Source organism: Corvus hawaiiensis, chromosome 4, assembly GCF_020740725.1.
Source record: "Corvus hawaiiensis isolate bCorHaw1 chromosome 4, bCorHaw1.pri.cur, whole genome shotgun sequence".
In the NCBI taxonomy this organism is placed as follows: domain Eukaryota; kingdom Metazoa; phylum Chordata; class Aves; order Passeriformes; family Corvidae; genus Corvus; species Corvus hawaiiensis.
In genome coordinates this window covers 29,827,659-29,848,245 of record NC_063216.1, presented here as the reverse complement: position 1 = coordinate 29,848,245, position 20,587 = coordinate 29,827,659, and the positions used below count along the sequence as shown (strand labels likewise).

Below are 20,587 nucleotides of genomic sequence, written 5' to 3'. Positions count from 1 at the left end.
AATGGACCAAGGGCACGGTGTGCAAGGAGCCAGCCAGACCTGGCTCCACAGCAAAACTCTCCTAACCCCTCATGCCATATCAAACCTTGTCTATCCAAGAAACGGTGTTAAAATTGTTAAGCAGATCCTGATGACACATTAGGACAACAGCACAGAAATGCCAACACAAACTTCACAGAGGCCATCCAATAGAAATGGTGATTCTGCCAAGGGGTGGTAAGGAAGGATGTTCATAGGTGGTGTGAGGAACACCAGGTTTTGTAGCCTGGAACAAGGCCTGCAGAGAAAGCTTGAACCCAACCCCCTGCTGTGGCATTAACAGCTGTGCTTTCTCAGAATGACTCTAATAATTTGCTGCGTGTTCATGACGGAGATGTAATACTATTAATTACAGAGGCGCTGCTTGTAGCTCCTCTAGGCAAAACAGATGTTGTATGTTACACGCTCTGTGCACATTAGACTGAAAGAGCAAAGTATATTATCCCCAAACTTAAAGCACTACCTGAGTAAAATATTCACATGATAAGAGACTACCTGACATCTGCTAACTATTTCCTGGTACAAGAGTCAGACCACATAATCTTAACTTGGATCAGTGGCCAATCCTATTTTGCATTAATATCCCAAAGGCACACAGGGGCAGAGGCCTTGCTCTGCTGGGAATAAAAAGAAGCTGAGCCTCTCTCCCTCTCACACAATGTTGTTCATACTGGCCTGGTTTACTCACAAAAAGATGCAGTGAGCTGTTTCCCTGGAAAGAACTGCATTTCTAAAAGTTTTCGCTGGAACGAAACAACTTCCAGTTGAACCACAGGCTGAGAGTTCTCAGCCTGTGCTGCCATGACATTTCTGCCTGAATTATGAAAAACTCAGATTCCTTTAAAAAGCCACATGCTCTTTATGGTCTTGGGAGAAAAAAAACCAATATGGAGCTTTAACCACTGTCAGTTCTGCCCCACCACAGCATGTCTGAGACCAGCATTTGCAAAAACTCCCAAACAAAGACTGCAGATTGCTCTTGCAGTGCTACCTTTTTCCCTAGCATCCCCATGGAAGGAACATACTGAAGCCTATAGTAGACATTCTCACTTTAGGGTCTAGAACCAACTTGCTTATTAACTTTTTCTTGTTCAAAAATCTCATTGTCAGGCTTACCCAGACAGGAATTTTTTTTTTCCTTTGCCATTGTTAATGGATAACTCTGTCATGGTTGTTAAAAAGGCATACTTGGTATGAGTCAGCAAGTGAAGGTAAGGCGCACATGGAAGAGCTGGAAATTCTTCCTTGTTCCTTTCTGCCTGTCTTCTGAAAAGCCTGGTTTTGGTTAGCCAGATATTGGGTGGTGCTTCAGAGAAACAAGCAGGTAGGCTGAGGCATAAGCTGTCCCAGGAAGACAGGGGTTCATTGCTCCACCTGCTGCTAGGGAAGAAGGCTCAGAGCTGCCAGGCAGTAAAGGCAGCAAGACAAACTGAGAAGGAGAAAGGAGCTGAAAGTGAGTGTCATTGAGCCCACGGTGCCTCACTGTCCATTTCAATTATAAATTCTGCTTTAAAGTGTAATTTATTGTTATATCTCTTAAATACAGTGAATTTTATAGACCCTCTCCTAGAGCCAGCACTGTGACAGTGTCCAAAGGATGATTTTTAAACAAGTGGAGGCTGTGCACACATGTAGGGAGCATATTTAACAGATGTGCTGTAATGATGTCAGAATTATAAACTTAAGTGCACTTTAGATCTGCATACTAATAAAGAGATGCCTGTACAGGCTTCTGGACAACTCAGCTTAAAAGAAACCTAAAACCATCAATTTATGTCAGTGCAGAGTTTTGTTATCCAATTACATAAAGTATTAAATATCATAATTAAAACATTTTTGTCATTTAGTCATTTAGCTCATACAGATTTTTTTTCTAAGTTTAACCCTAACTCTTTTCACCTTATGCTAATTCTCCTGGGAGTAATTACTCAATTTCCACAGCAGTAATTTTGATAGCATAAGAGCCTAGCTCTCTCCATCATAATGAAGATTTTGCCTAGAAACATACATTTTTCCCTTTGCATTATTTAAAATATGACACATAATCAATGCCTGAAACTGCACAAAACTTTCTCATATGATAATTCTATTGATTTTTAAAAGAAATTATTAAACTAACTGTTAAGACCAAGTTCATGAATATAATCTGACTCTTTTCTTCCTCCCTACTGAGCAGGACAAATCAATCAGGGTTATGAAACAGCATAACCAGTTTTCTGAAGCTATTGCACCATTCTGACAACATACTAAATTGCCAGTTTATGCCCTGTTGTTCTCTCCTTGCTCTCTCATCCCCCTGCACACATCCCTGCAGCTCCAAACCACAACCTTCTCCTGATTCTTCTCTTATTGCATTGTACAGTCCCAAAAACCTCCATCTCCATTCTCTTTACTGTGCTACCTCAGTTTGCTACTCCCTACACCGTGTTCCTTTGCAAAATAATGAATGCAATTTTAGGAAAGACATACTGTATTTTTCCACATAGAGGTAGAATGCCAAATTGTGTTAAATGTCAAATTTCATTCCACTTCAATGACAGAAGCAAATCTGCTAATTGGTACCTCTGCAAATTGCTCAGACTCTATTTAACAACAGGACTTTAGTAGTTCTCTGCAAGGCAAAGCAGTCCCCTGGTAAAAGGTGAAATGGGAAAGCCAAAAGCCTCTCAGGGTTCCTCTGGAAGCAAAGCAGCTTCTCCATAGGGATGACTGGCTCTCGTTTTCTCTCATACTCTGATGCCCTTAAGACCAGAGCCATATGAAATAAAATCTCTCCCCATGTGAACTTGTGTATACCTCAATTTCCCACCAATGCCCTCATCAAGCAGCTGTCGACTTGTGCCACCGCTGAGAGCTGCTCCTGCACCCAAGTGGCTGGAGTGAGGAATCTCTTCTGTGGCAGAGGCAGTCTGGCAGGATGGAATCAGCGACAGGGGAGATACACCACAGGTATGTGCCGTGCCTGCAGCCAGAGAACCCAGCTCTTTATATTATAGAGTTTCTTGATGAAGGTCGTGTAAAATGTTTTAAGGATTTGGTTGTTTACAAGGGACACAGCAGCATGTGCGTAGGTCACAGATTATTCATTTCTGCAACAAGTGAGAAAAAGCCTTCAAAAATTTAGGTTCACAGGATGCAGATTTAATACCTTCTGCAAAATGCACCCTTTACATGGAACAAGAGATTCAAACCAGCAGCAGTTTATGCTGAAAAAATGGCTGAACACAGTGGAAGAATTACAGAATATACATGGCCTAAATCAAGACACACTCAGCAGCCCTAGCAGATCCATTACTTTCCACTCAGCAGAGTCACAAAAACTTCTTTACTAACAGAAACATTCATTCACAGCATTCCTAAGATCTATTGGTGTTTACAACTTGCAGGATTTTCCTGAGAGGAGTAGGAATTAGTGTGTGCCTACATTTGACACTGCTATTTCAAGTCCAAGACAGGTGACACACAATTTATAAATCTCCCTGAAAAATAATGCTGGTTTTGGAGGTGCATATATCTATTCAACAGCATGCAACTTGATGGCCTGAGAAATTACTTTCTACAAATTGTTTTATTTTAAAAATAATTTTTTATATATGCATTTTAAAGGCTTATTTACAGTAAGTATAATTATTAACTCTGTTAGATGCATGGGCAGATGTGCAGATCAGCCTACACATTTATCTCTCAGATTAATGTTATTTTAAGCTGCTTACATAGTTCCAAAATCCCCAAGATTCAGCCCAGTTGGTATGGCTCTAACAGGTGTAACTGGAACAAATGCATTACAGATCAGAACAACATCAAAAGTATTCAACAGGTCTGTGTTCATACTTAGGAAGCCTCTGTCCCAACATTTTAGGCTGTAGCTATCACTGCAACACAGGAGTATTTAACAAGTGCTGCCATAAGAGATTAGCAGATTCTCTTATATAGGTGAAACTTGATACACTAAACCCTGTAAAAGCATTTATTTTTGTCATGTTTAGAAAATAAAATTATGGCCTATCTTTGCTGCCTTTTAGGTGCCAAAATTCAAACCCCAGTGCATGCACCCAGCTCACATTAAATGCAATGAGAGATGCGAGACACTGCCCACTTGGTCTTCACAAAGTGAAATGAAACACAGAAAAAACAAAAAGAAAAAAAAAAGAAAGGAAAAAAAGGAAAAAAAAAGTCTGCACTTTTGCTAGAGATTACACAGCAACAGAGCCAGAGGTCAAACTCCAGAACCCTGACCACCTTGCCCACATGCTTCTGGCTACATTCACTGTGAGGAATTAGGCCAAACTGGGGAAGAGGCAGTGATGTTGATAAGAAAGTAAAATGGATTAGGAAGCAGTGACACAGTGGGTCAAAAACAGACAATCTAGGAAGAGAAGAGAAAGAAAATTTAGAATAACAGATGAAGAACACTGAAAGCTACCATAAGAAAGGAAATAAGGTGATGCAACAGCAAGTGTAATTAACAGGAGATGCTCTGATGAGAGTCATTTTTCAGACATGTTAAATAGCTGATTGTCAAAATATTTTCAGTAAATACACAGATGCTGTGCTTGCCTCTAGTAGGTGTATTTACTACAGCGTACAATGGCCTGGATGGTAGGCTGATGTTCAGGGTAGGAAAACTCTTCTCTTTACTCCTCATCCAGCCTAGCCCAAATCACATTTGCAGCTGCCTCAAAAATATTACCAGAGCACTTGGCAAAACCCAAAAGTCAGCTCTTATCATGCCCTCAGAGTTCAGAAAAGAAGAATTACTTTAAATTCCAATTAATTCCATATAAAAGCCATGTAAAGACTTGACACTCACCATAGGGCAGACTCTTCAAAAACACTGCTGAAGTTGCTGGCACTTTACAGCACACAGCAAACATAAGCCAGAAAGCTGCTGTGACTGTCCCAGAACTGGACACCTCACGTCTGGGTGACAACCAACAGCTCACCATTGGAATCCAGCATAATCAACATGGCCCTGCTTCCTAGGGTAGAGAGGGACTCAGAGCAGGAAAAAGGAATGGACCTTTGGGACAAAAGGAAGCAAATGTGGAAGACAGCACGAATAAGTACGTCTAACCTTCTGAGCCCTGTTTGTCCTTTTTTAAATTACCCAACACTCCAACAAGCTGAAAGACCAGACAAGGTGTCTTTCCCCACTGCAGGCCTATTTTGCATATGCCTGAACAAGGCCTATACATATCCTTATCCTTAAAATACTAAAAGAATTCTCCACTGGCTTCAGATACAACCATCTCTCCACCAAACACATCTTCCTCATTACCAAACCCTCTCCTTACATGGTTCTATAAAAATTTAAGCTGACACTTTCTTATCCCAAATCAGCATTTACCAAAGCTTCATTTTTAAAATCTGACTCTTGTGAAACTGCTACTAAGGGGGAAAAAATGGGGCCTTGGTCTCAGCTGTTGTACCTATGCATCTGGTGGCACTGACGAAGTTCAACCCCCCCAGGGGCCCCAGGACACATGGATCCACACAGCAGAGGGATGAATCCACTCCCATGTCATACAACAGTTCAACATCAGCACCAATCAGAAGAAAAATGCACACAGAAAAGGTTGCTTTGTCTTTTTTTCACCCCTCAGTACCCAAGCCTTTTGCATTCCCCTGCCCAGCCCCAATCTTGGAAACAGCCGTCAACTGTCCATGTATTCCATCACTTGACAACTACAGCCGTCTACAGGGATCTGCATCCCTGCAGGGCTGCGTCTCCCAGGGAGAATGAAAGAGGCAGAGAAGAGGCAGAGAAGGTGCATCATGAGCTGCGGCCACAGATCTGCTCAATGTGGTAGATATCCTTGGGACAGTCAGCAGACAAGACAAGAGGTGCATCCTCTGTTATCACAACATCATCCTCAATGCGCACACCAATGCCACGAAACCTCTCCGGAGCACTCGCATCATCTTCAGGGATATAAATGCCTGAAAGAAGAAAGGGAATTAAAACACATAACACTCTCCAGAACACTACCTTTCCCTTACTGCACCGCCAGGAGAGCAGGGTTGGATTTTCAGCAACATAATGTGAGCTTGATCCTGAGAATTTTTAATATGGCAAGTTACTCTTTCCCCTCACTCATGGCTGTTGGTGGGCAAAGAAAGAAAAGTGTCCCTCTGTGCCTACAGATAATAGCACATTAATAAAAACTTCCATAGTTACACCAGGCCTTTTCACAGTTCTTGCTCTCAATATTGCATTCACAATGATGATTTTAACAATGTTCTGAATAGAGAGAAGAGGCAAGCATTAAATATAAGTTTCCAGCTGACAGCTCCAAATCTAGTGACAAGCAGAAGGGAAGATTCATCACAGTATGCCTAATTTGCAAAGCTAAGTTGTGAATCCCTGTAATTGCAGACTGTAATGCTTGAGGCACACCACCAGTGACTGGTGGCAGGAATACAAAACCCAGCACAAGTGAATCAACCCTGCTCTTCTGCACTGCAGTTCATCTGTGCTGCACAGTCTGAGCTCTACTACTCTGCTTCCTGAGTTTATTCCCACTATGTGCTACCTTGGCTGTGTTTGGGAAGGAAATAGGGTTTTCTAATACTGTAATGACTTTGGGATGGGAATAACTTAAGGCTTTCCAATACTGCTCTAATTTCCAGTTTCACCAGAAAGGGCCTCCATGCTTTGGTCTGCAGGACCAACTAACTACTGAAAGGCAATGCTGCTACCCTCAGTGTTGCATGTTTTTGTCCACCACTGACTGCTTTTACCTGGTTCAATGGTTATCACCATGCCTGGCTGGAACGGGAGCGATCGGGATATATCTGGGGTATCGTGAACATCCATGCCCAAGTAATGGCCCACATGATGAGGGCAGTACTTTCGAACAGCCTAAGAAAAGACAGAACAAGTGTCACAGAGGGAGTTAAACACAGCCCAACTTGGTGCAATACAAAAGATAGGAAAAAGAGACAGAATGGTTATGTGCTTAACTAGCAGTCTTACTGCCATGACTAGGTCACAAGGGGCTGCCTTCCTTGTACTAGAACTGGATGGCCCTTAAAACCCACCAGCACCAGGTGCCTGTTATGAGCACATTGCAGATTGCCTTTCCCCCTCACTGAAAAGAACAGCCCAAACCCATCACCATCTCAGCATGTCAGGCAAGAGGTCAATTTGCAACTCGCTGAGCTTTGCTGCCCCAACCCTTTCCATCCCTTAAACATCCAAGCCCTGCATGACTCTCATCAGCAGACCCTCAGAACTGGCAGCAGTGGATACAGCTGCTCTGGGCTGTGAAAGTGGTCTCCTATGCACAGCAGAGCGAATGCTGTGCCGATTTCACTCAGTAGCTACAGAATGATTTTAATCCATCTCTACAAGGCACTGACACCGCCTCCCCCCGCACCATCCTAATCTCCCTCCCTCCAGAGCAGGAATCAGCGAGAACTCCTCCCTGCCCCACGCTCCTCATTCCCAAGGGACTGAGCTGCAGGCGCTGCTCCCGTCTGGCTGTGCTGCCACCTGCCGGGAGAATCCGGCACGACACCCTCCGTCCCCCGGCGGCAGCCATGGCACCGGCACCGCACACAACTAAATCCGGCAGGAACCTGTCCGGCTGCCAAAAGCCGTAGTGCCGTCACCTGGTTCCGCCATCTTTGCAGTACTGGCATCTGCAGTCATGCAGCTTTGCAGTGAGAGTGACCGGATAGACTTCTCTTAACTGCAAACCAATCCTATTTATCTGCAGGTTCAGCTCTACGGCAGACGTTTCCCAGTCTTGTTCATCAGGTAGCTCTGTCAATCCCAGTACTGACACAAAATGGTGCAGAAGAGGCAGCAGGTGGAATGACCGAGAATAGGCTGCACCTTTTGGTGGCACTGCAGATTTATATGATGTTAAACAGATCACAAAACTACGAATAACTGCCTGTAGCCAACTGTGGACCCAGAATCTTGTGCTAGTGCCCATGTCCCTATAGTTCCCTTCAGACTGTGCTCTAAAGCTGTTTCTGCACTGGCAAGTAGTGCAGAGCAATGGGAATTGATCTGCAGAGTGAAACAGCAAGAGCCAAGGAACAAATATTCACACTATGTGCATATAAGACTGGGGGTTACTTCAGACCAAATTATGCACCAAATGGTTGAATTACATCTTGGAGTTTAGCCCTGTCTCAGAGAAATTAATTCCTGTGCTGAGACCAGCCCACAACATGAATTAAAGCAGCGTGTGTCAATAATTAGAAGAGACATTTTGAAAGCATATTCCTGACCCAAACTAAAGCCCTAACACTACCCAAGGATAAAACAATCAGGATTAATAGGAGTAAACTAGAGTAAATAGGGGTAAACTAGAGTAAAAAACCTTGAAGTACCTTGAAGAAATGGCTGTCAGTGATGCTGCTCTCCAGGACACCCAAGTCTTTCAGTTTCTGTCCAATAAGGCTCAGCATGAGACTGTAGATATTTTCCAGACTCATGCCAGGGGAGCAGAGGCTCAAGCAGGACTTCTGGATATCCAGGACAGCTTGATATAGTTCTGCTTGGGGTTTGGTGAACCTGAAGACCATTGAAAAAAGGAGTATCTCACAACTAAATCTGTTTCCAGGAGAAAAGAGGTTCTGTCCCCAGAACCTATTTTGGGGACAGGTTCAGTTCAAGGACAGAGCAGGGGAAAATCAGAAAGCAAAGCAACTGTCTCCTTGTATGAAAGGCTAGACAAAGGATCACTGCAACATGCCCTTCAATGCACTGTGTATGGTTTCTCAGTTGAGAACCTAACCCCAAAGCAAAGCAAGGTGAAGCTACTGCAGGAAAAAGAATGCACTTGAGCCAAAACATACAGGAATCAAACAAAAACACAGCGACATCACACCAGCAAATTCGAAACTGGCAGAGCTATGTACCCATCAACTGAAACTCCTGGTTTTTTACACACAACTGGAGTCAGCCACAGCTGAATGTACAAAAGCCCTCTCTGCACTTTAAGCATGCTGTAATAGCTGAAAATAGCAGTAATCACACATATTCATGTAGTAATTAATGAGGCAGTGGGGAATACAGCTGAACGATTACTTTATATAATTTGATTACTCTGAAGCACCACAGAATGGGACATGGTAAAACTATGATTAAACGCACACTCAATCCATCAATTACTTAAGAACTTATCAAAATTCTTCAAAAAAACTTATCGCAGCATACCTTCCATTGACAGGCCAGGTACGTGTGATGTCACTCACATAGCAGGAAAATTCACATCCACCATCTAGCAAGACCAGTTCGCCATCCTGGAGAATAACAGGAAAGAATGCTCTGTGGGTCAGTCCAGCTATTAATTGATTTTTCTGTCTGAGAGCAGGAAAGGAGATTATACTTCTGTTTTACAACGCAGCTGCAGAAATGTGAATTCCTTTTGCAGAGTAATATCCCGGGTACTACTGTTTATAAATAGGCTATTCCAGTTGGATTGTTTCTCCGCAAGCTCATCCCTAACTGTTACGCTTCTCTAGTGTTTGAACTTCTAAGATGAAGATTTTGGAGTTAAAAAAAGGCATTCGCCTTGAACTATTCTGCTCTCTGAGACACGAGTCCAATTCACACCTGGATCGCTTACTCCAGCAAATTATGCCTACAACTCCTTTCACTAGAAGTTCCCAGCTATAGTGACTGAAACAGAGGGGGTTTGCAACAAAACCATAGGATTTCTGAGCTCCCCACAGGATCACTAACATTTACCCTTGTCATAGGACATGAGGACCCAGCAAAATCACTGTGTATCACAAAATCTGACAGTGTATCACTGCTGTAAATGCAGTGTTGAATTGCTCGTACCGCCTTCCCCGTTCTCTTCTTGGACTTTCTTGACTGCTCTAACATATCTTTCTGCATCTATCTGGTAATGAAGAAAAAACTTTGGAGATGTGAATCTCCAATTCACTTCAGCAAAACTGTTCCATATCAATTAAATCACTGACTACACATCCCCCAAAAGTCACACAGAAGAAACACAAAGGGCCAGGAACAAAACCACTGTCTTGCTTTCCCTCCTTAAAGGGACTAACAACAAATAGATAAGGAAGATGTTCAAAAAGTTTGGATTAAATTCTCTACAAATTTACACTGCATGTAGAGATTCATTCCACAGATCCATGACTGTGCCAGCAGACATGATGTGGAATGACAAGCCATAATTGCAGCATGTCAAGGGAAAGAATAAAGCAGCAGAATTTCACTGCTAACGCTACTTCCAGTGCTAGTTGCTATGATTGGGTACAGTTATGTGACACAAACAGATACACAGCAGATAAACCAGCAGTGAGCAGATCTCACTATCCCACTGAATAGACAGGCCATTAACTATCCATTTAAATTGTACTTTTTAACTTTTTCAGAATAGTTGGTTCAATTCTTTAAGGCAAATATGAAATTACAATACCTGTCATATTCCAAGCAATTAAACAAGCTAAGTAACAATTTATTGACTAAGGGAATTCAGCCTTTTGATTGTCCAGTAAATGCCTTATGCTGTGCTTGTCCTCTTTTTTTAAAGCGAAGCCCTCTAAGTAAAAGACTGAATGAAACATTCAGATATCACCCAAAGTAGACACTTTGTTAGCCTATTTGGAAACAAGATCTGTAGGAAGCAGCACACAAAGGAAGAGTTAAGTTTATGGGTTTAACCTCCTAATTAATCATTTTGGAAAAAACAAGTGACAGTCATTTAACTGAACGACTTTAACAGAAGCAACTGGAGTTACATCAGCATGCCTGACCTTGGATGACAGAACAACAAAGGAGGCTTCTTTCTGCCAAAAGCAGCCTGTCATATCTTTTGTACATTTGTCTCTGCAGATCATTTCAAGGTCTGCTAGCATGCCAGCTTCAAGAAAAGACAATGCTAGTGGGAAAGTTTCATCCTGTGTTAAGACAGAGGAAAAATACTCTCCTCTGAAAAGTAAATAGTGAGCAGAGCAGTGAGGGAATACTGCCCCTGAAAATACTTATCTGAATTTAAAGGCCTATTGTCAGGAAAGCTGGAGAGGGTTCAATTCAATGAGAATCTTCGAAATAAGACAAAACATGTTACTCTTCCACCTCTTGACATTTAACACTGATCCTTTCCCTATTTGTTCCCCTTTCCTGCTTTGCTGGGCTACATGGAACCAAAATGCTTTTCAGCTTCACCAGAGCAGGAATGCACTTTGCCCCTTATGTTGCAAAGCAAGGCCAAGCAATGCAATTGACAGCAGAAGATCCACCCTGCCCGGGCCTTTGCTCTGCCTGCAACAGTGGCTCCTCTTTTCTGTGAGGCCCCCAGCACCACAAGCTGCTGTGAGAGCAGACATGTTCACTAAATTATCTGCAACCTTGTTTGCAAGTCCTTGCACTGTTCAGAAAATACTGCAGCAAGCACCGAGAGGAAAGAAAGACAAGCCGAATCTGCCACTGACAATAAAATTAACCAGGGCAGGATTCTTTTCCCTTGCTCACATAAAAAATATGTATTTAAGTGCTTTGATCTGTTCAGTCAAAACAAACAGCAGCTAGGGAACATGTATTTGTGTCACAGCACTGCATTTCAAGTTACTGGACAGCACACAGGTTACCTTGATGAGCTGATTATTCTTCACATAGTGCAAAGTGTTTGATCTGTTGCCACCAGCAACAACAGGGGGATATGCCAAGATGTCAGCACCACGAGCCCGGCACTCGAATTCAAACTAGAGTAACAATTCAGAGAAGAGGAAACCATTAGTGCTGATTCAGGTGATTAACTGCCCTAGAACCATAATAATTCATGTCCTACAACAATTTTCTTAATTTGTACAGCACAAAGTGAAACTGGAAAGTGAGTGGACTAAATGAAAGCAATCTTGAATGTTCCAAGAACTCTGGAAAAAAAAGAATACAGAACAATCCACTTTTTCAAAGTTTTTCAAGCCTGTACTGGGGCTCAGGGAAGCTCTTTCTGGTATGAGCTGTTCAGTGCTGTCTCAAATGCTCACTACCTTGTCATACATCCAGGTGAGGATTTGTTCTTATATAAAGTAATGCTCTTATTTGCCATATGACTTCGTGAATTTTTGAAGATCCTGTATGTCAGCATGACAGTAGTCATGGTTTGTTGCTATCTTTTAAAATTGCAAAGTATCACCATATTTACAGCAGTACCTATTTTCATGACTGTTGGACTAAGAAGGTTTGAAAGCATGCGCTACCTTGATGTCTGAGGGGATAGAAGAAAAAGGCACCATAAGCCTCAAGATCTTTACCTGTCTTGAATGATGAAGCTGATGAAAGCGTGAAAATTAATAAACTTAATCTATAAAGACCCTCAATATATTAATAGCATGTCTTTTCTATGATTACCAAAATCACATGGGCCAGAACACCCCAGGATGCCTACATAGAGCAAAGGTTTTATGATCCTGGTCTAGACTGAAAAACTGATCTGTAAAATACACTTTAATTAAAGTAGTTTTTACAACTCCGTGCCATGTCAGCACAGGCACATTCATGTCATAACAGAGGGTCAAATCCTGCTGATGTTTCTTGAACAGGCATTCTCACTGCAATTCCTTACAAAGTTCCTTACCAAATGTGCAGGCCAATTAGTCCTTATTTTTTAACTGAGAGGCATCTAAACTGCTTCAAGATGGCTGTGGTAATCTGATGTAGTAATAGACTAGAGGCAAGAGAAGCAGGCTTTACAAATAGGTGTTATAACTACTTAAATTTTGTACAACAGACCTGTATTATAGGATCATGTAATAACTTTATCTCTGATTGTTTAGCAGGTTTTGCATTTCAACATAGTACAAAAAGATATCAACAGATAGAAACTTAGATAACTGCTACGCTCCTTAAATAAAGGTACAGGAAGTACAGCTGAAGAATTCCTCACACTGACTCTTCTGTGTGTGCAAGGAACCACAAGAGTTGGGTGAAGAAATGTGCTACAGTGGGAGACACATGATAAAGAGATCTGACATTTGTGGTTTCCTGGAAGGATAACCAACATCCAGCCCTTCTATCTCACTTCCAGCTACAAAACACTCACCTTTGCATACAGAAAGGCTTCATCCACAGGGGATTTACTGGCAAACATTGTCTCTGTGAAAGCCTATGAAAAAGAAGGGACATCCAGTTAGCAAGAGAGCCTGAACTTGAGGGAAGTGCCTTTTTTCCACCTGTTATCTTTTGAGGAAGGCCCAAAATCAGCTGGCCCAGAACCAGAGGATTTCACCAACTTCTTTGGTGAAAGTGCTGTCAAGACTAGAACCAGTTAAGCTCTATTCCCTATGAAACTGTATTTAGGGGATGATTAGCTTTTGGGGGAAAAAAAAAAAAAGATTAGATGATTGAGGCTGATTCCATAGTTTGGCATTTTAGAAGTTGTCTCACCTACAGATTCTCTCAGGTACAATAGGATTGCCTTATGCAGCTTTTCCTTCAGAGAAGGACAACCTGTGCCTCTCTTTTCTACTTGGCTATCTATTTTAATAATATTTACAAAAACATAATTGTATTTAAGGTATCTGTCAGATTTGTTTAAAAGTGGTCAATGAATTCAAAAGGTACTTCAGGGAGAAGGGGGAATGCAGACATATACATAGGAAACTTCTTCAAAAAATCCTGTTACTTCAAAATAAACAGAGTAGATGGGAAAGAAAATTATTTTGAAAAGCCGAGAGGAAGCTGGGAAGACAGTGAAAAGGCTAGCCCTGAACAGATACTGCTTCTAAACAAAGCCTAACAGCTGCTGGCTTGTCTTCAGTGGAGTCACGCTAATCGAGAGAATCTGGTATTCAAAGCAGTCTTCTCATTTCTCCCTGTCCTGTGGAGGGAGCCAAGCCCAGCCAGCAGTGAGACAGAGCAGTTCAGCAACAGATTAGACCAAAGCTCTCCTTCCAACCCATGTCACCTCATCAATGGAATGCACTGGTTCATTTGGAGAGCACACAACCCCATTACCTCTGCCGTCACCCGGCCAGCTATCTTCATTCTCTCAATCTCTGCAGGGGATTTGATCAGCCGAAGGTTTTGCACGAGATGTCGAATGCCCTGGATGCGGTTTTTGCTCCGAGCTTTTACCTCAGCCAGGGGCTGCATGTAGTCAGAGTGCAGCTCTGTATGCACTGGTTTTCTCAAGTCATACCAAATCATGTTTGACTCACCTGGAATACAAAACAAAAGCTGACACAGACAAAAAGAAATACAGAAATGTCCTCCCCATACTAAACTAACTTACTCCTCCTAAATGAGATCTGTTGCTGTATTAGAGAAAAATAATTTTCTCTGAGTCTACATTGACAGACTACAAAGACACTTTCACTGTCACAGAACACAAGCAATCTCTTCTAAGTTTGGAAGATTACCAATTCATAGCATGTAGATTTGACAAATCCCCACTTCTGGGCAAATACTGGGGTTTACAACAATCACTGAATATATGCATCTGGCTCAAATCCATTCAGAGTTCACGTGTCAAAGTTACACTTGTGTAAGCTAAGTAGCCATCACATCACAGCACACCTTCTGAATCGCTCTCCCATTCAGCCTGTCCACATTGTCGATGGAAGGCAATTTACCTTTTTGCATGGCATCAGGATCATTATCAACAATGCCTCAGAACACCTGGGGGAACGACTGTTTATTTCAGGCACTCAAAGATGAGCTTACTGAGAACAAACACATTTTACCCACAGTGGAAATTTATTCACAACATCAGTTAGCACCAACATTCTCCTCATGGGAACATTTTAAATGCAAATGAGTAGAAAAGCCATAGTGAGTCACTGCTGATGTCCACTCAAGCCCTCCTTCTTTGGTGACAGCAACCATTAGCAGGTGCTTACAAAAAGTGTCTAAGAAACTGGGCATTTATTAAAGAGTATTTCCTTTAGCTGTTTTACTGTTTTTCATGGACCTCTTCCCCACAGAATTACAAACTTCTGATTCCATTTTGATATTCCAAATCTTCCATGAATGATCTACAACTTAAAATGTGCCAAACCCTGCCATGTGATAACTTCAGTGTTCCCTTTGTTTTTAAATTAAGAAAACCAGCAATTAATCATTCACAGTCATCCTCTCTGTGCTTTCCCCAACTATACACATCTCATACCCTGCCTTGTTTTCTCATTTTCAGGCTGAGTGGGTTTGTTCAGCATATATCTCACACACATTTCATGATTTTTTTGATCATCCTTTGCCCTGTGACTTACCTATTTTCATGACATCCTTTTTTGAAACAAAGTAACTAGATTCCAAGATGGTATTTAATACTCAAGAATTCTCTCTCTAGTTGTGTGACCCCTCCAGGGTCACACTTGCCCTTATCATATTGTCACGAGCCTTCTTCAGCTTCATTTTATAATGCATTTAAGTTTCCCCTGTGTTATAAGTACTGAGGCTACATGGTGATGTTAGATGCAGAAGAGTATTTCTAAAGGACAGCAGTGTTTGTATTTCAAGGGCAAGTCATCATCTAGCTAAATGTGAGTGGACTAACAAACTCCCTGTGTGGATTATTTTCCAAGTCTATTATGAATAAAAAGCCTTCAAGTTTCCTATACCTCATCTGGTTCTAGCACTGTCAGCACAGTAACTCAGTCTTTCCTATCCTGTTCCTTAATATTTCATAGATGTGCAGCTGGCATTCACATGGATACACAAGAAAGTCAGAAATCTTCAAAACTACCTATCCATTGGTGGTCAACAAGCTAACACGAACTTCCAAGTGCCTTTGTCACAGCCATACTCCCTGCCCCTCCCCAAGTTCATTTTAGTCTTGAAGTGATGTTACAGACCACCTCCCAAACCTGTACCATTCAGACTCTGCAGAACACACCTCATCTCATTGCCCCTCTATTTTTTGTTACCTTTCAGCTTGGCCACCAAGTGCCTGAACTCCTCAATGGTGTAAGCTTCATCTACTCCTGTGAGAGCAATTGCCCCATCTGGGCCTGATCTGGGCCCGTCCCACAGCTCTCGATTTGGATCTCTCCGGGGCACAAAAAGTATGGATTTGTGAGATGGCAGCGCTTTGCCTGGAATGCTCTGCAGCACCAGGATGCTGTCAGGCTCCTGAAATCCACAGAGGTACAGGAAATTAGTGTCCTGGTGGAAAATATAGGGGATGTCATTGCTCATGTAGTATGTGGGGTTGGACAGCAGAATCACTGTGTGGTCCAAACCATCCAAGCCTTGGGCTTCCTTCTGGATCAACACCATCAGTTTGTGTCGGCGAAGAGCATATTCCACCTGTGACAATCCCGGGGTTACCTCTCCTGTGAATACAAAACAAATCAGATGGAGAAATTCAAGGCACTCAGAGTATTTTACTAGTCACATGCCTGATTCCTGCCCACTCTGTGATGCCTTATATGTGCATGGCTTCCTTGTAATCCCCCACAAGCCTTTCCCTTGCTCCCCTTCAGTTTCCATCCCTACAGCACATCCCCACTCAGTCTGCTTCTCCATCATGCAAAGACAGAAATTGGTTTTAACCAGTTGGATGCTGTGTTACATATTTCTGTGCAAAGGCAGAAATCACAAAACCTGGTAGATTTAGACAAACAGCCAAATGTTTGCAGAGAACATGTTAAAAAAAAGGGGAAAGGGCAAGGCAAACTGAACTTTGACTGCTAAAAACTGATGGGTTTTACAGCATCTGGACATTGAACAGAAGTCTGCCTCCTGAGGTTGAGCATTAATTTCCTCAGATAAAGCTAGAATGTCTGTTCAAATACACACTAAGTCAACTCATAAAGTGACTATTTCTAAACCACTAGGGGCAGACTGAGTGTCAGAGATTCTGGGAGATCAGGCAGAAGCACAAAGGTTGCAGAGTCTAACCAGTCACAAGATTCCAGGCAGAAACAAACCATGGACTGCATGCTGCTGTCAAGACTCCTGTTAAGGGAAGGGATCTTCTCCAGGGCATATGTGGCTTCTCTCAATATTTAACAATTCAGATTTTTCCACAGTTAAATACTATAATTCTAATAACACTAACTAAACAAACGATCTCTTAGATGAAAGTACTCTTTCAACTGCTCCAGTCCCAAAAGACACGAAGTACAGTAATCAAGATACTCACCAAAACAAGACTGAAGTTGAAACAACAACCAACAACAGCTGAAGTATGTATTTTTAAAATTGTGAGACTCCCTAATTATGATCTAAATTAATACAAGAGATTTAATCAGTTCTTTGGCTAACACCCTACTTTAACATAGATTGCATTTCGATAGTGTTTGTTAACTTTCCACTTTCATAATCTTTTCTTCCTCTTTCATGTATTACACAGTGATGATTCTAGAACAAAAATTGACATTCGACTTGTATTGCAAGTGGATTCTTGCACGAGTGCAGTGGGAGGGGGAAGTTCTATCCAGAATGTTTTTCCTTGACAAAGGGGTTTAAGAAAATTTTATATGTTGTATTTGCATTAAATTTTACACCTTTTAAATTATATCCTCAATACCTATTAGGTGTAAAAGTCTTTAAAAAGAGCCAAACAGACCCAACAAACCCACCACATTTATTTCACCCTGCAAATGCACAAATGACAGAGAACACAGAAACTGTTTTAATGCAATCTGGCCTCACAATTCTGCAATATTATACTGCAAATTTCCCATATTCCACCGCATTCCAGTCAGCTTTCTAACTGCCACAGTCCAGCGAATTTCAGAAGCTGCAATGGGGTGGAACATGGGGATACCAGCTGTCTTTCAGCTGTGAGGCCTGGAAATTCTCTTTGCATTAAAGGCATTTGCTTTTTAAAACAATAATTGCAATAAACAATGTCATACTATTTTAAGGAAAACACCTCTCCTTTATTAAATGGGAAAATACTATGGAGAGCTAGAATTCACTTCCAGTGTTCCAGCTGCACTTTAAGGAGTCAGCCTCATTTATTAGTGCCCTAAGCAACCTGATCTAATGCTGAAGTTAGCCCAGCTTTGAGCACAGGGGGAACCTGTTAACTGTGAGGTTCCTTCTGACCCGAGTTATTCTACAATTAAATACAGAAGTGTGTGTAGATAGATAGATAGATAGATAGATATATACACACACACTCATCTGTTCTCCCTTTATACCCACCTATGGAAGAACACAGAATGTTTTCCTGGACATATTCTTGAATATATTTTTGCTGCAATTCTTTTTGTTTGTTTTTTAGATTTAATTGTGGTCATCTTATGCCTACATGCTCATTTTCATGAATCTCAAAAAAATGCACAACCTCAGCTTCTCTTTTATCATTACTGTCTAACTTCATAGTCACAAGGTTCCTTTTCTCCTTTTCCTCATATTGAATACTCTTCTGAACAGGGCAGATTCTGTAGACAAGTAGTGTCCATCTATCAATGTCCCTCCCCATTCACCTTTGCTGAACTGCACCTTTACTTTGTGACTCACAAGACATGGAATATGAACCATTCTGACAGGTCAGCTTGCATGGAAGACTCCCTCTTAATAATAAACATATTTATTTGCAGGACAAGCCCCCAAAACGCCACTGCCACAAAAATTCTGCACCACCCAAGTAAACAACCCTGAGAACATTATGAGAAGAAAGTAAGAAGCTATGAAAGCCATCACATGTGAAGCCTATTTTTGGAATCAGTATCATCTCAGACAAGGAAATTAGCTACTAAATATAATTACTGGCTAATGAAGGTAATCATAAACAGCTGAAACCACAGACAGTTGTCAGCAAATCAATACACTCAGAAAAACAGAGACAAGAAAATGTCAATGACTGGCTCACACAGTGCCCAGACCTCACCTGGTTTGAGCAGATGTGGGTGTGTGAAGGGGCTGGGCTGGCCCAAGTACCGGTTTGGAATCTTCTTCTGCTGGGCAGGCTGGATGGAAAATCTTCGGAGAGCACATGACTTGCAAACTAGAGGAAAAGAAATGCACCATGTCAAGGTAAAAAAACCCCAAAGTTTTCCAGTTAGGAAACTGCAGAACTGTAGTCCACTCATCAGACTTTTAGCAGCATTCCTTCACTTAATGACATAAATATCCCTCCTTAACTTCTCCATTTGCTGTGTATCACAATAATTTATGAAACAATGTGCACACAACTCGACCAAATATTCATAGAACAGAGAGAAAGAAACAAACGTATGCTAAACCTGACAAAGCAGCAAGAAAACCCAGGAAGCTCTGTTGGTTTGCACATCCCAATTCATACAACTGGTGTTCAAGAGGCACTCGGTGCTCTCCCTCCCTTGCTTCCCTCAAACATCACAGGGCTCCAAGCACCACACTTGTATATTGTCTCTTCTTGATTATGTCTTCAAAAAATGTCACCCATCTGGAACAATTACACAGTTTTCAAGGCTTTTCCAGTTCTGTTTTTTACTAATAATGCTCCAAAGAAACCATCAAATAACACAGGTTTATACAGGAGTGTGATTTTCTTTTCCTGTATGGAAGATACCCAAGAGTTCCTGTTTATGCATTGACCTTCCATGGCAGTAGCACTTCCAAGTATCCCACTTCCAAGCCCACACACAACCACAGCAGGTGAGTTTTAAAGACAGCTACAAGCATGCTTCTGTGAGCTGGGGGTGGGCATGATAAGACAAAAATCTAAAATTAAAAATGAATTGTCAGAAACTTTAGAATTCTCAGTCACAGCATTTTGCAACTGAAGAACTGCTTGTGCCTGAATACAAATCATCAAGACGTGGAAGGAGAGGGTAGTCAGACGGTAAACATCTGATGATTTGGAAATCGGTTGCTGTTTATATTACTTACCGTGTACCTACCACAAAACCAGTATGTGCTGCTACAGCACGGCACAGGATTCTTAGAACAAATGCTATTAACTCTTCACTAGCATAAGCAAGCATAATACAAGCAAAACATCTGCTTTTCTGGTAGCTGAGATTCTGAGGCTTACAGCAAAACATACAGACTGTGAATTTGCTGTGGGAGCCAGTATAACTAGCCTCTAATTGCACATCATTTATGCATGACAACTAATAGTCGTAACATGAAGCGTTCACTATGTGATGCTTGGACCCAGGCAGTGAAATGTAGCTACAGCTCTTTGTGCAGTCTAGTTTAAAATTGGTGTTTCCACTGTTTTTCTCCACATACACAGCAGACAAGCAGGGCAGCTCGCAACGAGGCGGCACAGCGGGCATTAAATAAAGCAACGCCTTGAAAGCAGGGAGGAGCATTCTACACCGTTGCTTTATTTTTCAAGTTAGTGCCTGTTCTTTCCTAGGATTCAGCCCTGAGTGCCACCGCGCCGCCGGGAAGAGCCGCTTTCCCGCGGCCCGAGAGGCGAAAGCGGGACTGTAAGCAGCCATAGCCGGGTGTCGCGACCGGAGCCGCGGGCGCTGAGGGGGAGGAGGGGTGTCTGACCTGCGGCGCCGCGCCAGCCCCTGGCCGCCAGGACGAGCCCCTGCCGCGGGAGGCGCGACATGGCCGGGCCACGCGGCGCATGGCGGGGCCTCTCTGCGCCGCCGCGCCGCGCGCTGACACCATCGCCGCGCGCGGCCCGCCGCCAATGAGCGGCGCCGCGCCGGCTTAGGAGCC

General features: G+C 42.3%; 1 protein-coding gene across 1 annotated transcript; it reads right to left on the bottom strand.

The window, feature by feature from the left end:
• Positions 1–3,158: 3,158 nt before the first annotated feature.
• On the bottom strand, positions 3,159–20,520 carry XPNPEP3 (X-prolyl aminopeptidase 3). The gene is made up of 10 exons (XM_048301715.1): positions 20,414–20,520; positions 18,816–18,932; positions 15,898–16,305; positions 13,988–14,190; positions 13,074–13,136; positions 11,620–11,733; positions 9,215–9,300; positions 8,386–8,569; positions 6,781–6,901; positions 3,159–5,979 (listed from the first exon to the last, which is right to left on the bottom strand). Exons 1-10 carry the CDS (start codon positions 20,472–20,474, stop codon positions 5,813–5,815), a joined length of 1,524 nt encoding a protein of 507 aa, XP_048157672.1. The 5' UTR covers positions 20,475–20,520; the 3' UTR covers positions 3,159–5,812.
• Between the last annotated feature and the right edge of the window lie 67 nt (positions 20,521–20,587).

Bases quoted from the DNA above. Each gene is read 5' to 3' on its own strand.
- XPNPEP3 (XM_048301715.1), bottom strand. From the start codon at position 20,474: ATGTCGCGCCTCCCGCGGCAGGGGCTCGTCCTGGCGGCCAGGGGCTGG. The intron at 18,933-20,413 runs GTCAGACACCCC...CTTTTCCTCTAG, and splicing joins GGGCTGGCGCGGCGCCGCAG to TTTGCAAGTCATGTGCTCTC. The intron at 14,191-15,897 runs GTAACAAAAAAT...TTTGTATTCCAG, and splicing joins CTTGGTGGCCAAGCTGAAAG to GTGAGTCAAACATGATTTGG.